We start from the raw sequence: 16,226 nt of genomic DNA, 5'->3' as shown, positions 1-16,226 counted from the left end.
ACCATTTAGAACAATACCATTATGACTTTCAACAACACAAAATACCATTACAACTTTCGTGTAAACAAATGTTTTATTTTACGATTAATTATTGGAACAAACATATTATATATTCACGTATATATTCACTTCACAAACTATAAAATAATATTTTTAACTACTTGTCGTAATACACATTATTGTAGGAAATTTAAGACAGACTGCAAGTGAAAGCAGTAAGCAAAACACAAAATTTGTGTATTCTTACCGCGTTGAATGTAAGGTAAATATACTTACTATGACTATGAATACATATGACTATCAATATGTTTTACATATAAAGTGTTACTCATCAAAAATGGTATCTAATCACAAAAATTCTTATCTTTATTATGGGATATAAAGTGTGATTTTATGTCACGCCAATACCAGAAGAGTTAGAATTGTGGCAATGACTGTACACTAAACATACTAAAAATGAAAGGCATTCACATTTTATTTTGTACTATTTTCTTAATAACATGTGTTCAAATAAACAAAGTGAATTCTTTAAACATTTTAGGAGTGTTTCCTTATCAAGGTAAAAGTCATTTCTTTGTGTTCGAAAATTATTTAAGAGAGTTAGCTAAAAGAGGACACAATGTAACAGTGATATCTTATTTTCCACAAAAAGAAAACTTGAAAAATTATCATGACATAAGCCTGGCTAATAAGTCAAAGGTGTTTGAAGATGTATTGCCATTAGAAAAATCGTACTGGAACCTATTTTTAACTACCTATTTTATCCTTAAAACAGCTACCGAGAATTGTAAAGTAATGCTCGAAGATCAAAATGTACAAAATGTATGGAAAGGAAATGTAAAATTCGATGTGGTTGTGATAGAGCAATTTAATGGTGATTGTTCATTAGGATTAGCACACGTATTACAGGCTCCAGTGGTCGGTGTAGCTTCACACGATCTGATGCCCTGGCATTTTAGTAGATTTGGTGTGCCATATAATCCTGCCTATGTTTCACTTATGTTTTTGAACGGCGGAACTAAACCTACGTTATACCAGCGTGTGGAAAGAATAGTAATTAAGACGTTTACGTCGTTATTATACAAGCATATTAGTCAAAGGGAAGATCAAAATACATTATCGCGATATTTCGAAGACATTCCTCCTTTGGAAGAACTGGGGCGAAACATAAAATTTCATTTGATTTACACAAATTTTATTCATTTTGGATCAAGACTCTTTCCTCAAAATGTTATAGAAGTTGGCGGATATCATATTAAGGAAACAAAAACATTACCGAACGTAAGTATAATATAACAGAACTTGATCTAAACTTGTGTTTATAAGAGAATATATATATATATAATCATAATAACGTCTAAATTATTATGTCTTCCTGACTTTTAAAATCATTATTAAAAGTATGACTTTTACACACACTACTGCTTCTGCCATATTGTTGTAATTGTTCTTTAGATCTTCTTTTGTTTTTTAAACACCTTAGGTCAATCAAAGTTATGGATGAAGTCTACACAAAACTTAGCTTTTTCATGTACTCGTATGTTAAAATAAATTCATTATACAACAGCGCTATGATTAGTTTAATATAATTTAGTCCCAAATGAATAAATTATATTAGATTACGTTATCTTTCTTATTCACATAACTAAAATATGATATGGAAAAAATGAAGACAGAATATTTAGGAAAAAATAGATTCATTATTACTACGATAAGCTCAATACTGTTTGACGTGTTTTGAATTGACCAGAATAGATACTAGATACACGCTACAGTTTTCGCTGTTAAATTTCTGGCCATTTTAAAGATCATTTAGCCAGACTCTTAAAAATCTTGGATCCTGTTAACAAAAAACTTTAGTATTTGATTGTTACAATCTTGACGCTGATTTATTGCTAAAGAAGTTTTGCAGTGTAAATACATCAAAGTATCCATAACTGCTTTCTAAAAGTTTATGGCATTGCGCTGCCTTAACAGAACACTATCATAACAATAGGTCTTCGAGCTGATTCTGGCCGCTTTATAGCGGTTGTTAGTCTTAGGATAATCCAATGTTCCGATTTACTAAATACTGACTGTACCGAATTTCCATTTCACTGCTTCCAAACTCTCAAACTCACAACTTAATAGATAAAAAAAAACTGTAACATATTGTTTGATCAGTATTCTACATACGAATCAGTACCGTATAATAATAATTTTGTTTTTCCCTACACCAATATTTAAAAACGCCTAAGTTTAATTTTGATTTTTTAAAGGATTTAAGAAAGTTTATCGAAGAATCTCAGTACGGTGTGATTTATATAAGTTTTGGATCAATGTTGAAAGCTGCCACTACACCCAAAGATAAAGTGGAAACTATTATAAGTGCGCTCTCCGAACTACCACAAAGGGTTATTTGGAAATGGGAAGAAAAATCTCTACCTGGAAATCCGAAAAATATTTACCTTTCAAAATGGCTGCCGCAAAATGATATCCTAAGTATTTAAACAGTAAAATTTAATTATTTTCATTTTAATAACATCATTTCCTCAATTCTATTCTAATTTGATTTCTATTTATTTTCCAGGTCATCCAAATGTATTAGCATTTTATTCACATTGCGGACTATTAGGGACTACAGAAGCTTTGCATCACGGAGTACCCATGTTGGGAATGCCTATATTCGGCGATCAACCAGGAAACGCTGCGGTCGTTAAAGAGAGCGGTCTTGGTGTACTGATTGAATTAAAGGAACTTACAAAAGAAAAATTGTTAAAGAAATTTAAACAAATATTAGAACCAGAGTAAGTAACAATATCAATATAATTTTCATTCTTGATATTTGATTCGTTTTTGTATGTTATATTTCTAATTGTGCACAGATCTTTTTAATGGAGCTAACCTTTTTACAAACCTAGTGTGAATTAGAGGATAATCTATATTTTACAATGTTTAATCTCAAGGTTTTTGATTGTTTTTTTTTTTCGTAGTTTTCTTTAACGGTTAATTATGTTATAAAATGTGTACACAGTATGCGCTTATCAGAAATCGAATTTAAAGTCGCGGCCAATGCAATATCGCAAGTCATTGACTAATAGCAACTTAGATTAAAAATATCTTTTTGTTATAAATTAAGTACTATTAATCTAAAAAAAATTGGAATAAATCCCGAATACATAAATGCTCATGTTGTAGAGAGCCATTGCAAATAAGCTTCATCTGTTTCTAGTTTCTTTCTAATCGATTTCTTTCGACATTTTCCTCATAGCATGCACAAGTAAATGATCCTAAGTGGATAATGATACCAATAAATAAATAAAATTGAATATTATATACGTCCTATAAATCAACGACAAACCGGAGACAGGTATAGCAGGTAGGGGCCAATTCTAAAAATATAATTAAAAAATAAGCTCATTACCTTTTAAATTCTGGCGATTATTGTTGAATTTTTGTATGCCGATTACATAAGTTCTAATCACTAAATAATAAAAAATCTAATATTTAAAGCTATACCTAATTTCTGTATAATGATGGATGATTTATGGGACAACCTATACGCTATTTCCAAAAAAAATTACGACAAAGATTTATATGGTGATGTTCTTTGTTAGATTGAAACTTATAGATATTTAGAATGACAATTATTGACAAATCGCGCCTGTAACATACAAATTAGAAAGTAATATGCAGGCGTATTTAGACAATCTTCTAAAGATTGTTTTCACCTTTGGATTTGTTCACATTAACCATTAGTAGTTGTTATTATGAGATGCTAAATAAATGGAAAGAATGTATATGTATACATTCATAATAGTACATTTTTTAAATTTATTATTTTAATTTTTTATATACAAAACGTTACATCATCATAAAAATTACTTAAAACGAATATAATTGTGTATGTGACCACAGACCATATCTCCGAACTTTCATGTAATTTTGTATTTCACTTTATAAGAAGAACAATCTATGAAAAAGTTCGACTAGTCTATGTATATTATTAAGTTTATGTATATTAGATATTTGTTATTTTTCTACACCGTTTACATTTTTAGTAATTATGCTGCAATTTAAGCATTTAATTTTTTTTTCCTCTGTATTCATTTGTGTATATATGATACAACGCTATCTAGAACACTGTAGTCTAAGAAAGGGGTGCGAAGCCCTTTATGTTTATTCATTTTACTAATAACAAATTTACTAATAACACGTTTACAAACAATGTTTGTTACTAGTGATGACTTAGGGCACTGAAACGAAATAAAAGTTTGCCAATTGGGAGTGGGATAGCCCTTCGGGCCAAATTGGCAATTTCACAGCTGTTTAACAAGCTAGGGCATTCTCGATATTTCTGTCAGAGGAATACCAAGTTGGAATATCGAGTTGGAAAGATGAAGTTACCGACATAGCTCAGCGAATTGGAACGTTGAAGTGGTGGAAGGCAGGCCACATAGCGGGCAGAATAGATGGCCGGAGGTTCTGGAGACCACGAACAAACGTAGCTTTTGACTCCATAGCCTAGGTGGACAGACATGCGGTCATCGTAAATTGCAAGATGCAGGCTTCTTCTTACCGATCTTATTAGAGTGTTATGTTAAAAACGTTATGTCAAATTATTTCCATACAATATTTAACACTAGTCACTAATATTATTAATCAGAGATGAAATTTAATACACAGGTTTCGAGCAAAGGTTAAATTACTTTCGCAAGCGTGGCGGGACCGGCTAACCTCGGCTATGGACGCAGCAATACACTGGACAGAGTTCGCCGCGCGCTACCCAAACTTCAACTTCAGATCTGCGGCCGCAGACGTACCCACCTTCCAATACTTATGGCTGGATGTAATTTTCTTTTTAGTAGTTATACCTTGTATAGTTGCATTATCTTTACTGTTATTATTATTGAATTGTACCAAAAAAAGAAAACCTGTTCAAACTGGTAAAAAGAAACCTAAAAAAGAATAAAATTGTGACAAATAATTAAAAAATAAGAGCGAATTTTTCTTTTCATATTCCAATTCCTTACTGGGCCTACGTGGACGTTTAGGGTTCGTGCCTTCTCTCTAGCAGGTGAATTATGTCTCGAATGTTTAACATTAGAAGACTAATATAAATAAAAATATAAAGATACTCGATTAGAAAAATCCCAAGCGCTGACACTGATATCAGGATTATTTTCAAAACGGCATCCATAAGAGTATAATAATAAAAGTATTTATTCCATATTTCCATGTTTAGTTTACAGTTGTAATTTGTAATTTGTAAGCTTTTAGTAAGTTCCTTAATTTATTATTTGGTTTCAATTGATTGGGATAGTCTCCTTTTAGGGTATAGGCCTGCTCGAGCCCTGTAACCTTGACTTAATAACTTTAGGCATTCTAATTATAATGATGCTTCTTTTCACTCTTGGACTACCATGTGGCATCAGTTCCTAATGCAAAGCACTAATTTCCTATCATTTATAATTCGTTTGAAATGGCCAATAGGTCTTAATTTTATGTTTAAAAAAAACGTGAAAAGCTATGTAAAAGCACTTCAGATTTATTTACCGTCAGTCTATACATGTAAAGAACTCTAATAGCTACCACTGTCGAAACTGACCGACGACACACTTTAAGCAAAAAGAGAATCACACTACTATAACTCATGCTCTGCGCGACTGTGGAAATCTTTCCGAAATTATTTCTGCAAGGGTATAAATAAGCTATGTAACTATGACAATGCAAGCGTCCATTAAAAGCATTCCGTAGAATGATTATTCTATAATGAAATCTTTTACTTCATTCAGGATGGAGTATCTCTATCAACTCCTAAAGTTCAACACTCATATATAACACCCTAAACTACTATAGGTTACAATATTTTATTGAATGAATAGACTTATTTTGTAATCTTTTCTAATTTACTATATGCTTGCAACTTACTTCTGTTTTTTTCTAATTCAAAGTAATGAGCTATTGTTTTTACAGTTAATGATATTGAAGATAGACAGATTTTCAACTGAGAATAAGCACGTTCAAAAAAAAAGGGTACTACATAGATTCATTACCTCAATATTTAAAATTGATGATAATTAAAACTTATAAAGATAAGATATACACTCTATGCCGACAAAATTTTAAAAATGGTAGACAAGCACATGCACGTTTTGAAATATTAGATTATAATCATTATCTTCTCAATTTATTATTTTTCTTTAATATTTACATGTAATATATGAAACCACTGTTCAAACCACGTGATATACAAATGTAACCTTGAACGGTACTCAAGCGTCAGTATAAATCATCGCCTGCTCGTGAGCGGACGACTGACATTACCGCGATCATGCATCTCTATATTACAATTTTATTTACGGTTATTTTCAACAGTGCAAATTGTTTAAACATATTAGGCATATTTCCATATCAAGGAAAAAGCCATTTCTTCGTGTACAGAGTTTTGTTAAAGGAATTAGCTGAACGAGGTCACAATGTTACAGTAATATCACATTTTCCCGAAAAGGCGCCGCCAAAGAATTATCACGACATAAGCTTAGCTGGAAGTATAAAGATATTTGAAGATGACATACCGATACACAGATCGTACTGGAGTATTTTACAAATCGGTGTATTCTTAACGACATCCGGGAAGGAAAACTGTGAAGTCATGCTGGCTAATTCCGATGTGCAAAACATGATAAAACAAAAACCAAAGTTTGATGTCGTAGTTTTGGAACAGTTTAACAGTGACTGCGCTTTAGGTATAGCCTACAAGTTAAACTCACCGGTTGTTGCTATCACATCCTCCATGCTAATGCCGTGGCATTACAGCAGGCTAGGTATACCGAATAATCCTTCTTACGTCTCCTTTCATTTCCTCGAGGGTGGAACTAAGCCGACACTCGTGCAAAGGTTTGAAAGAGTTGTGTTCGACCTCTATTTCAGAACACTTTACTATTTTGTGTCACAAAGGAGCGACCAGAATACTCTCGCAAGATATTTCAACGATATACCGCCTCTAGACGTTTTAGCGCGGGATATAAAATTCTTGCTTTTATACCACAACTTTATACTTACGGGATCTCAGTTGTTTCCGGCCAATGTCATTGAAGTTGGTGGTTATCACGTCAAAAGGGCTGAACCATTGACAGGCGTAAGTAAACATGGTTTATCAAAATGTAAATATCCTTTGCACACCTATTTTCAAACACATATATAAAGTAATAACTCTGAAACATGAAACATTGTTTTTTTACTAGAATTTAAAACGCCGATGATTATATTTAATATATAGTAATCTGAGTTTAGGAAAAGATTTTTCTTACTATACTATTACGCTATTTATTATTTTGGAAACCATCGATTTTACCGTATATACGTTGGCGGCAAATGAGCTGTACATTCACCCCATTAAAGCATTTTAAAAATCCTGTATATAATCATTGCTAAATACAGTCGGCATATTAAAATATTTTTTTAAAATTCAACATAAAAATGTGGTGTTACTTATGAACGCTCTCTCAATAGGTGAACGACCTCTTTATCTTGTCAACTTTTAGCAATAAAATAATGTTAATAGCATAGTAATAAAACTGACACAATCAGAGTTGGGGCAGTCATTCAATTATTATGTGGTTCTACAGATTATATGCTTACTTAAGCTAACTTATTTATAAGTAACTAAAGTTAATGATCCTTTAACAAATGACCATATAACTTACCTATTAAATCTTGCGTTGATCTATTCGCTATTATTACTATTTAATTTATGTAACAGGACTTGAAAAAATTTGTCGAAGAGGCCGAACATGGCATCATATATGTAAGTTTTGGATCAGTTATAAAAAGTACTACACTGCCACCAGAAAAACGAGAAGCTATACTGGAAGCTGTGAAAGAATTACCGCAAAGGTTTATCTGGAAATGGGGCGATAATACTTTGCTTGTTGATAAAAATAAACTTTATCTTAGCGATTGGCTGCCACAAGTTGACATTTTAGGTAATCTATACAAATCTATTTGTTATTAACGCTTCTTTGATAATAGTGTACGCTTTTTTAATTAAAGTACTAGTACTGAATTTAAAATAAAGTAATGTATAACTAAACATAACTATTAAAAATTTTTGTAATTGATTTTTACGTTCAATTCGCCAACAAAATCCCACCAACTACCGATTTATGATGAATATTAATGATTATTCATATTCGTATAACATTATACCAAGATTATTTATGATGTTATAATTACTAACAATTAAATTAAATTTAAAACCGTTAAATAAATTACTCTAACCCAAAAAAAAATATTAGATATTAAAATTCACTATATGTAAAATAAAATCGTTTTTAAATGTTATCCGATATCTTATAAAAACAACAAGATTTTCTAAGAATTTTTAATAATGTGGATGCTATCTCTTTATAAAAATTTATTTCATGATGATGTCGATGGCGCGTGTAGTTTTTAAATTTTACTCTCAACGGCATTGCATATTATAATGTGTCGTAATATATTATAGTGTAAAACTATTTATTATTTAACTACAATAACATTAATGTCAACAGGACATCACAAAACATTAGCTTTCATATCACACGCTGGTATGGGTGGTACAACTGAAGCGATTCACTTCGGCGTACCAGTTGTAGCAATGCCAGTTCTGGGTGACCAGCCAGCAAATGCCGCGGCGATCGAAGAGAGTGGTCTTGGTGTACAGTTGCAAATCGAAGATTTTACTAAAGAGAATCTAATCGCCGCCTTGAAGAAAGTTTTGGAACCTGGGTAATTACAACAACAGTTTATTTCACGCAACTAGACTTTCCCAAATATGGTTATTTCCATTTTACCGCGAGATTACTCTTACAATCTTGATCCTATTTCAAAAAACCTAATACTGTAACGATGACAAAAAATATATAAATGGTGAATTATGCACTAATTTAGTCTAATAAATCTCTTTAAGACCTATACCACCGCAGAAAGTATCTGTGTAATGAATACAAATTTCTTCGTCAGGTTATTTAAAAAAAAAATTATATATGCAGTTTTATTTTAATGATTATTCTTCTCATTAGTTTCTACGCAGAATTTTGAGTCTCAGTGCACTGTATATTATTATATAGACCTTACTTATTGGCACAAAATATAAGTTTTGACAGTCTTGTTTCTGGTTTCGTTTTGTATTGTAACAATAACCCATCATTAATAATTATACCTTTATGGTATATTTAATCAAAAATTTATTGGCGATTAATTAATATTAAGAAACTATATTTACTACGTGTTGCAACCAAACTTTAAATATTCAATACTTTTTTTCAGATTTCGGAACAATGTAAAACTAATGTCAAAAGCTTGGCACGATCGACCGATGCCTCCACTGAATACGGCAATATATTGGACGGAATTTGCAGCGCGCTATTCGAATTTCACATTCAGAAGCGCTGCTGCCGACGTTCCTTGGTATCAGTACACGAATCTTGATATCGTTCTTGTATTTGTTACATTATTACTTTTGGTTCTAGCCAGCTCGAAAGCAATCATTTCAATGTGTTGCATTAAAAAAAGTAAACAGATTAAAAAAAGTAAAAAACGTAATTAGATTTAAGTTTACATAGGGAAAGGTTAGTTGCTAATTAGATATAGTAATTGACAAGTAAAGTTTTTGCATCAGGAAAAGATTAAAATAATAACCGTAATTTTTTTTTTAAATGCGGTACACTATTTACAATGGCTGCTTCTACTCTAAGAAGAAGATTGTGCCATCAAAGAGTATAGTAAAATAGTAGTAATAAATCAACCAATGTAATATTCTTTTAGTTTCACTTAAAAAACAAAAAAGCTTATTTAATCTTTGGTTTTATCCAAATTTGGTTGCTCCAGATAAAACTAATAAATTTTGATATTTATTTTATTTAACAAATTTCAAAACAAGAGCTGCTTTTCATTTATGCATACATTCATTATAAAAATCGTTTACAATATGTGGAAGATATTCGTTAGCGCCCGCCTAACGGATATTTTCCTAAAAGAAATGGCGTTATTTAGCTACATAAATTAAATTGTATTAATTAAAACTACTGCGAATTAATGGTTTATTAATTATAAAAGACTTACTGTAGATAATAGAAATATGATCCTTAATATTATTATAAATAAATTCCTTACTGTAGTCCAAGAGTTTTAAAAGAAAACTTGCAAACTTTGTTAAGCTCTTTTTTGTAACTAGTACTCGAGGGTATCGTGAAAATAAAAACTATTTTAAAAATGAATGATTAATTTAATTACGATATTGTAAATTGTTCTGTTAATAACTTACCCGGAAGAATCCACGATTCGTTTCGATGTAAATTACTTTTTTCGTCTTTATAACGGTGGGAAATTTAAAATATTCTTTTGATATTGTGTTAAAATTGACTGCACAATAGACGGTCATAAGATAACAGACTACAATTATTTAGATTAACAGATAACATTAGACAGATTATATCTTGAGTTATGTGGATTTGCATTTAAAAAGGTAAAGAAAAATTGTATTAATTATAGGAAAAATAATTTAATAAATTTAAGCCGTATTATCATATGTAACAGTGGGTCTTTAAACAAGACGATGAATTTTTTTTATTATTTCCTGTAAGAAATATACAAAATTATTTATTCAAAACACCGCTTGCTGTTGATTAAATATATAAAGCACAGGTGCCCGTCGTTTTTAATATTGGTGTATTCTGTTCTTTTTTATTCTATAACGGTCCTTTTTATACTATAACAAGGATATTTATTCATTTATCTATTTATTTAAATTTTGTTGTACACCACAAGCAATAGATAGAAGAAAAAAGAAGGAATTCATACAATACAAGAAGCAGTCTTATCGATCCCGGCGATCTCTACCAGACAACCTTTCATTTGATTATTTATTCATTCATATTATAATAGGATCATTCACAGTAACCACTTATTCACTTCATGAGAAGAATGCCCAAAGAGCCTATTTCTATTAAATTTAGAATCAGATCGAGCTCCCCTGTAATAGTATCTTTCGACTTAAATCTCCAAGGGTTCCAAGCGCGCAGATATCTGAGAGCCCACAACAAACTCAGACGGAACATCTTTTAGATTTACTTTTAAAATATAATTATTACAGCAAAAGAGTAATTCATTCTCAGGCTACAATATCATTTGATAATCCTTCACACTGTAACAGGATTTTTTAATAAACTTCTTAAATTTATCACTTGAAAATCATATACTATTTACATGGGAGTTAATGTTAACTGTTGTCCGAGGTAAACTTTCGAATTCCTGCAGCAAGAACGCGTTTTAGATCTCTCTTCTTTTTATCAACTGCTAAGATAATTATCAGTAAACTGCACCCTTATACAGGATGTGTGACCTCCACAATTCATATATTAGTGATATTGATATATTCTCGTGCTCTCTCGTATCTATTAACAGACAATTTCATTCGAAATTATTGATTACACACAACACAATTTAACCTTATTGGAACGTGACGGCTTGCTGTGACTCGTAATTATTACTGTGTGTTTTGTATTACTTTGTTTAGTTATTGTTCGACTTTGATTCATTAAATGTTCTTAGTGAGATAGTATAGGGTAACAATTGTAACTTATTTTATATTCCTAAGTTTCTAAGTTTGTATTATCTTACTGCCTTTTGTTACTGTTTATCTCCAATAAAGTAAAGTATATTTATCAGCAGCAGAAATCACTAGGTGACTTACTTTACGTATATTATTAATAAAAACGATATCTACGACACATGTTCACAAAAATCATCATTTTAAAGAAAATAATCATAGCCATTATTATTCATATTCTTCTCCTTCTCCTTATCAAGCAACATACGCTCACTGCAAGGCTTAGACTTCCCTCAAAGATTTTACACTGCCCGCACCCTGCGATTTCCCGTCTTTACTATCAATTTATGTCACCGGTCCAACTCGGGGGGGTTGGCTCACGCTGCGTTTACCAGCTTGTGATCACCACACACGAACATTTTTTTCAACTTTCGGCTCCAATGGCCATTGATTACACAAGCGATATGCCCCACCATTTAAAACGAACAATTCTTCGTGCGACGTCGATGATTTTGATTCTTCCATAGATCTCATTATAATATCTCCTACACATATTATTCCACAAAAAACACAGGCCAGATGATAAACCTGCTGTGTTCAAAAAAAACATTATTCACTGACATTTATATATTGCCAAATTCATATAGGTTTTTTTTTAAAGTTCTTTCATTTTTCTTCTGTAAATACGAACATGTAAAAAGCGAAATTGGCTCTATATAAAATATGTTTCCTTCGGAAACACAACATTGGCGTTGGAAGAACAATATGAAATCATCATTCATCATATAATAGGTAAGTACAAACCCCAACTATTCAGTTATTATACTTTATCAGCATTCAACTTATAAATGCGATAGTAGCAACTTATTGAAAATCTTTCTTCGGTTAATATTTTGTTTTTATAACATTTACTATTAAATTCCACTATAAACGCTGCTTAATTTGTGCTATTATCTTTGATTTCTTCTATCAAATTATCCAACAGGTCCTAGTTAACTTTTCAGAAAATAGAAACAATATTTTTAAATGTGTAACGTGTATTATTAACCTTTTCTGTAAGCTTACAAAAAACCTTCATTTTCAAAAATTAGGAATTTTTTAAATAAATAAACCGGACGTTTACTTAATCAGAATACGATCTATCCCAAATGTTTTTAAAGCAGACTTTAGATTAGCAATAAAATTAAAATTTTGTAAAACAATTACGAGTTTGGTTATTTGTTATATTTAAATCCACATAACTTTTCATTCAATGAAAGGGTTGAACTTTTCATTGTACGGAAGGGTTGCCACAAATGTAAAAATGTCATCTTTTATATGTATAAATATTTAAAAACCTCTCTTTACCCATGAGCTCTTTTATCTACCATGCCATACTATATACCATTATTAATTTTAATTGATATATTTAAATGATACTTTTAAATGATAATTTTTAAATGAATTTTAACGCCACTTATTAAATTCACCCAGATCAATTCATCCACAAAAATGGCATGCTGCTGCAAACCACCACGAGGTAAATATGTTTTTCATAGAAAAATGAAAAATTTATTCAGGATTCGAAGTAATAGCCAAAAAGTACCGGTCCAGTCATAACAAATGATTTGGAGAATCGCAGCTTTAGATCTACTATTGTTTAAATTCTGGTCTCTACTCTAGTTGATTTTTGATGACTTGAGGTCGTACCTATCGATCTTATAGAACATAACATTCAATATTTTTTTTAAAAATTGTTAATTTACACTATTGCTTTTAGAAGTTTATCTCATGAAATTCAAACACAGATATCACATGACATAAAACATGTTTTTATCTCTTTCCAACAGCAAACAAGGCCTCAGTAAGTTGCCTGGGCCGATGCGATTTACCAAAACATCGGTGTCTAAATAAAGAGGATGTGAAATCCGGTCCTGTACCCAAGCACATGGGATGGCATTATACAGCAAAAAACGCACCAGAACATCAGGTGGGTACTTACTAAAGTAACATTTTACCAAAAACTATTTATATTAAAGTACTTATGAAATAAAACTGATTTTGATCAGATTACGTTTCTAAATTTGAATCTGATCTCTACTGTCCATATCTTTTAATATTAAAGCAAGAAGTTAAGAGAATGGATATTAAAGAAATTAATCAATAAAAGGCGTGTTATCACAACAAACACTAGACCGCACAATTTTTTAGCCACTCGGCAAAAACTAAGTTTGACTCAGAGGTGATATTGTATCCCCAGTATAGCTCTTATCTTACACCTTAATATTTTCACCTGTATCGGTCTTTTCAGAATTTTTAGCGAATTCAGGTTACCAGAAGACCCAAAATTTCTACAGTAACGGCATGATACAAAATGGCGAAAAATGATCCAACAAAAAAGCACACTATTAGTACATAACTATATGAATGTAAATAAACTTTAATATGTCGCCAATTTTCACATAAAATGCAAAGGAACTTTTCCCTGTCCTGTTATTTTATGTTCCCGATGTTTAAACCGGACACCAATGGTCACGAGTATCGTAGGTCGATAACCACAATAATTGCACCACAGTTGTCATCGGCATCAATAATTACTGTGTGAAGGCATCTAGCAATTGTCAAACACTTCTCGATAAAATTAGATGTAGGTTTTACTGTGAACACCCGTGTCATACCCCTGAATTATCATGCAGTAAATATAAAAAGTTTATTTCACACGTTTATAAAAATCATTCTAAAGTTTAAAAGATTCTTTTATAAAAAAAAGTATTGCTTGTTCTACTTTTGTATTTAGCATATAAGTGAATGAGCACAAAAAAAAACTAAGTTAGTTGTGGGCTAACCCCAGATTAAGGAGTGTTTGGAAACAGAGTAGCCATCTATGTATTTTAAATTAAAGGGGCTCATTTTCTATGAAATTGCAAATGGCGCTTATAGCATTTTTCTCGTGCGGTTTGCTATATCCTAATGGTCAATTCAGTCAAAATAATCCGTTAAAGTTCAAATTTAATTGATACATATATTTATTATAATTTATGCATATAAAGATTCTTCATGTTTTTAATTTTATATTCCAGCTACGTTGTGGTTGGCGCCCAGGCCACATTTCCTGCTCAGTCCTTAAAAAAATCGAACGACACAATTGCATGAAGTCTGGCGAATGCATGTCATGTGGAACTTGTTGTACACGCTCGAGTTGCTCGAAGCCTTGTTGCTTACCTCCCAAATGTATACCCGTTTGCCCATCATCCAACTCTTGCTGCAAGCAACCAGTCTGCGGTCAACCGTTGATAAGGGTTATCAGGCATGGAGGCCAGTACAGTATTTGTACAAAACCTTCGAAAATGAGTAATGCACCATCGGGACCATTCCCACTTAAGTATGTCCTTAATACTGCAGAAAACGAAACCGAAGACAAGAGTGGCACTAAAGCTAAATATTGCGTAGAAGCAAAATTTAATGACTATCATTTTGACTACACGAGCTCTCAAGCATCTTTCGTGCTCGACTTTTCGCCGCCAAATCAAAAATGTTACAAAATGTGCCCAAAGAAAAGTGCATCATGCATGCTGTGCGAATCTTGAAATTATTTACATTTTTAACCCTCTTTTGTGGATTGCTTTAAAATACACATTAAAAAATAATCTTATGAAGACTTACTTTATTGAACTTCCTAAAACATCAGGTTGAATAAAATAGAATATTTGTGATAAACATTAAAAATATTTGAGAAATATAGGGTAAAACAGTAAATAATAAATGTGCAATAACCTACTGTTCATAAATTAATTTAACTGGATACTATAAGCTAATTCAAAGGTCATTTAAAACATTCCCAATAGTAAGTAGCAGCTCGAGCCTCCTGGGAGAGATAACACTAACTTCGCTACCTTGAAAGAGGTACTAGAGGTAAAAGACTAGGCGCCATCTGCGCATTGCCGCTTAGAATTAGCGCAATCTGAAATGCCACTTTGGTAGTAGCGAAAGATCGGTCGAAAAAAAGTTGTAATAAGTAAAAAAAATTAAATACAGACGGCAGTCTTATCGCAAACGGAAATTTTTATCCTTATTAATTATATTCTTTAAAATGAGACAAAAGCAAATTTAGTTAAAATATCTATAAAAATATCTTTACATAAATGATATACTCACATATTTATATATGGGAATATTATAGTTATTAATTATATTTTTTGACGATTGATATTAAAATTGAATATCTGACAGTATTCTCAAGAGAAAGAGTGACTGACACAAGTAAGCTGTTCCACATGACACTGATCTACAGACATTAATCAAAAACATATGAATATTGGTCACAGTCTAAGCAAAACTATTTGACTGTAAGACGGTATTGTATCTTTTTTTTAGAATATATGCATAAGTGGAGATAGTCAAGCTTGATGTTTCCCTAATGATCATAATTTATCCATCAAAACTCTAGCTCAAGCAAAACTTCTAAAATTGGTTTAATAAATTGATAAAAAAACTCCCTTGTGCAGTTTTTGATGATATTATTTAAGGAAACGAGTGCTAATTTGGTAAACTTCTAGTAAATTTTGCGATATAACTTCTAAAAATTGATTAGTTGATGAAGATTTAGATGCAATACTGCTGTTACATCTAATATGAAAGCAGATCTTTATATACAAGAATAATCATAAAATTGAAT

General features: G+C 31.4%; 2 protein-coding genes across 2 annotated transcripts; both read left to right on the top strand.

Moving 5' to 3' along the window:
- The first annotated feature begins 437 nt into the window (after nucleotides 1–437).
- LOC137932082 (uncharacterized) lies at nucleotides 438–11,587 on the top strand. Its single transcript, XM_068775648.1, has 9 exons — nucleotides 438–1,281; nucleotides 2,259–2,481; nucleotides 2,570–2,786; nucleotides 4,666–4,925; nucleotides 5,473–5,510; nucleotides 6,260–7,120; nucleotides 7,745–7,967; nucleotides 8,535–8,751; nucleotides 9,292–11,587. The coding sequence occupies exons 1-9, from the start codon at nucleotides 457–459 to the stop codon at nucleotides 9,569–9,571; spliced, it is 3,144 nt and encodes a 1,047-aa protein (XP_068631749.1). The 5' UTR covers nucleotides 438–456; the 3' UTR covers nucleotides 9,572–11,587.
- Nucleotides 11,588–12,985: 1,398 nt separating this feature from the next.
- LOC137928549 (keratin-associated protein 5-1-like) lies at nucleotides 12,986–15,162 on the top strand. The gene is made up of 3 exons (XM_068771425.1): nucleotides 12,986–13,091; nucleotides 13,402–13,541; nucleotides 14,632–15,162. The coding sequence occupies exons 1-3, from the start codon at nucleotides 13,064–13,066 to the stop codon at nucleotides 15,136–15,138; spliced, it is 675 nt and encodes a 224-aa protein (XP_068627526.1). The 5' UTR covers nucleotides 12,986–13,063; the 3' UTR covers nucleotides 15,139–15,162.
- Nucleotides 15,163–16,226: the final 1,064 nt, after the last annotated feature.

Source organism: Battus philenor, unplaced genomic scaffold (assembly GCF_028537555.1).
Source record: "Battus philenor isolate CCGP_79_NKW_IND1 unplaced genomic scaffold, ilBatPhil1.0.hap1 SCAF_11, whole genome shotgun sequence".
NCBI classification, from domain to species: domain Eukaryota; kingdom Metazoa; phylum Arthropoda; class Insecta; order Lepidoptera; family Papilionidae; genus Battus; species Battus philenor.
Note: the sequence above shows the minus strand (reverse complement) of the source record. Positions and strands in the feature narration are given on the sequence as shown.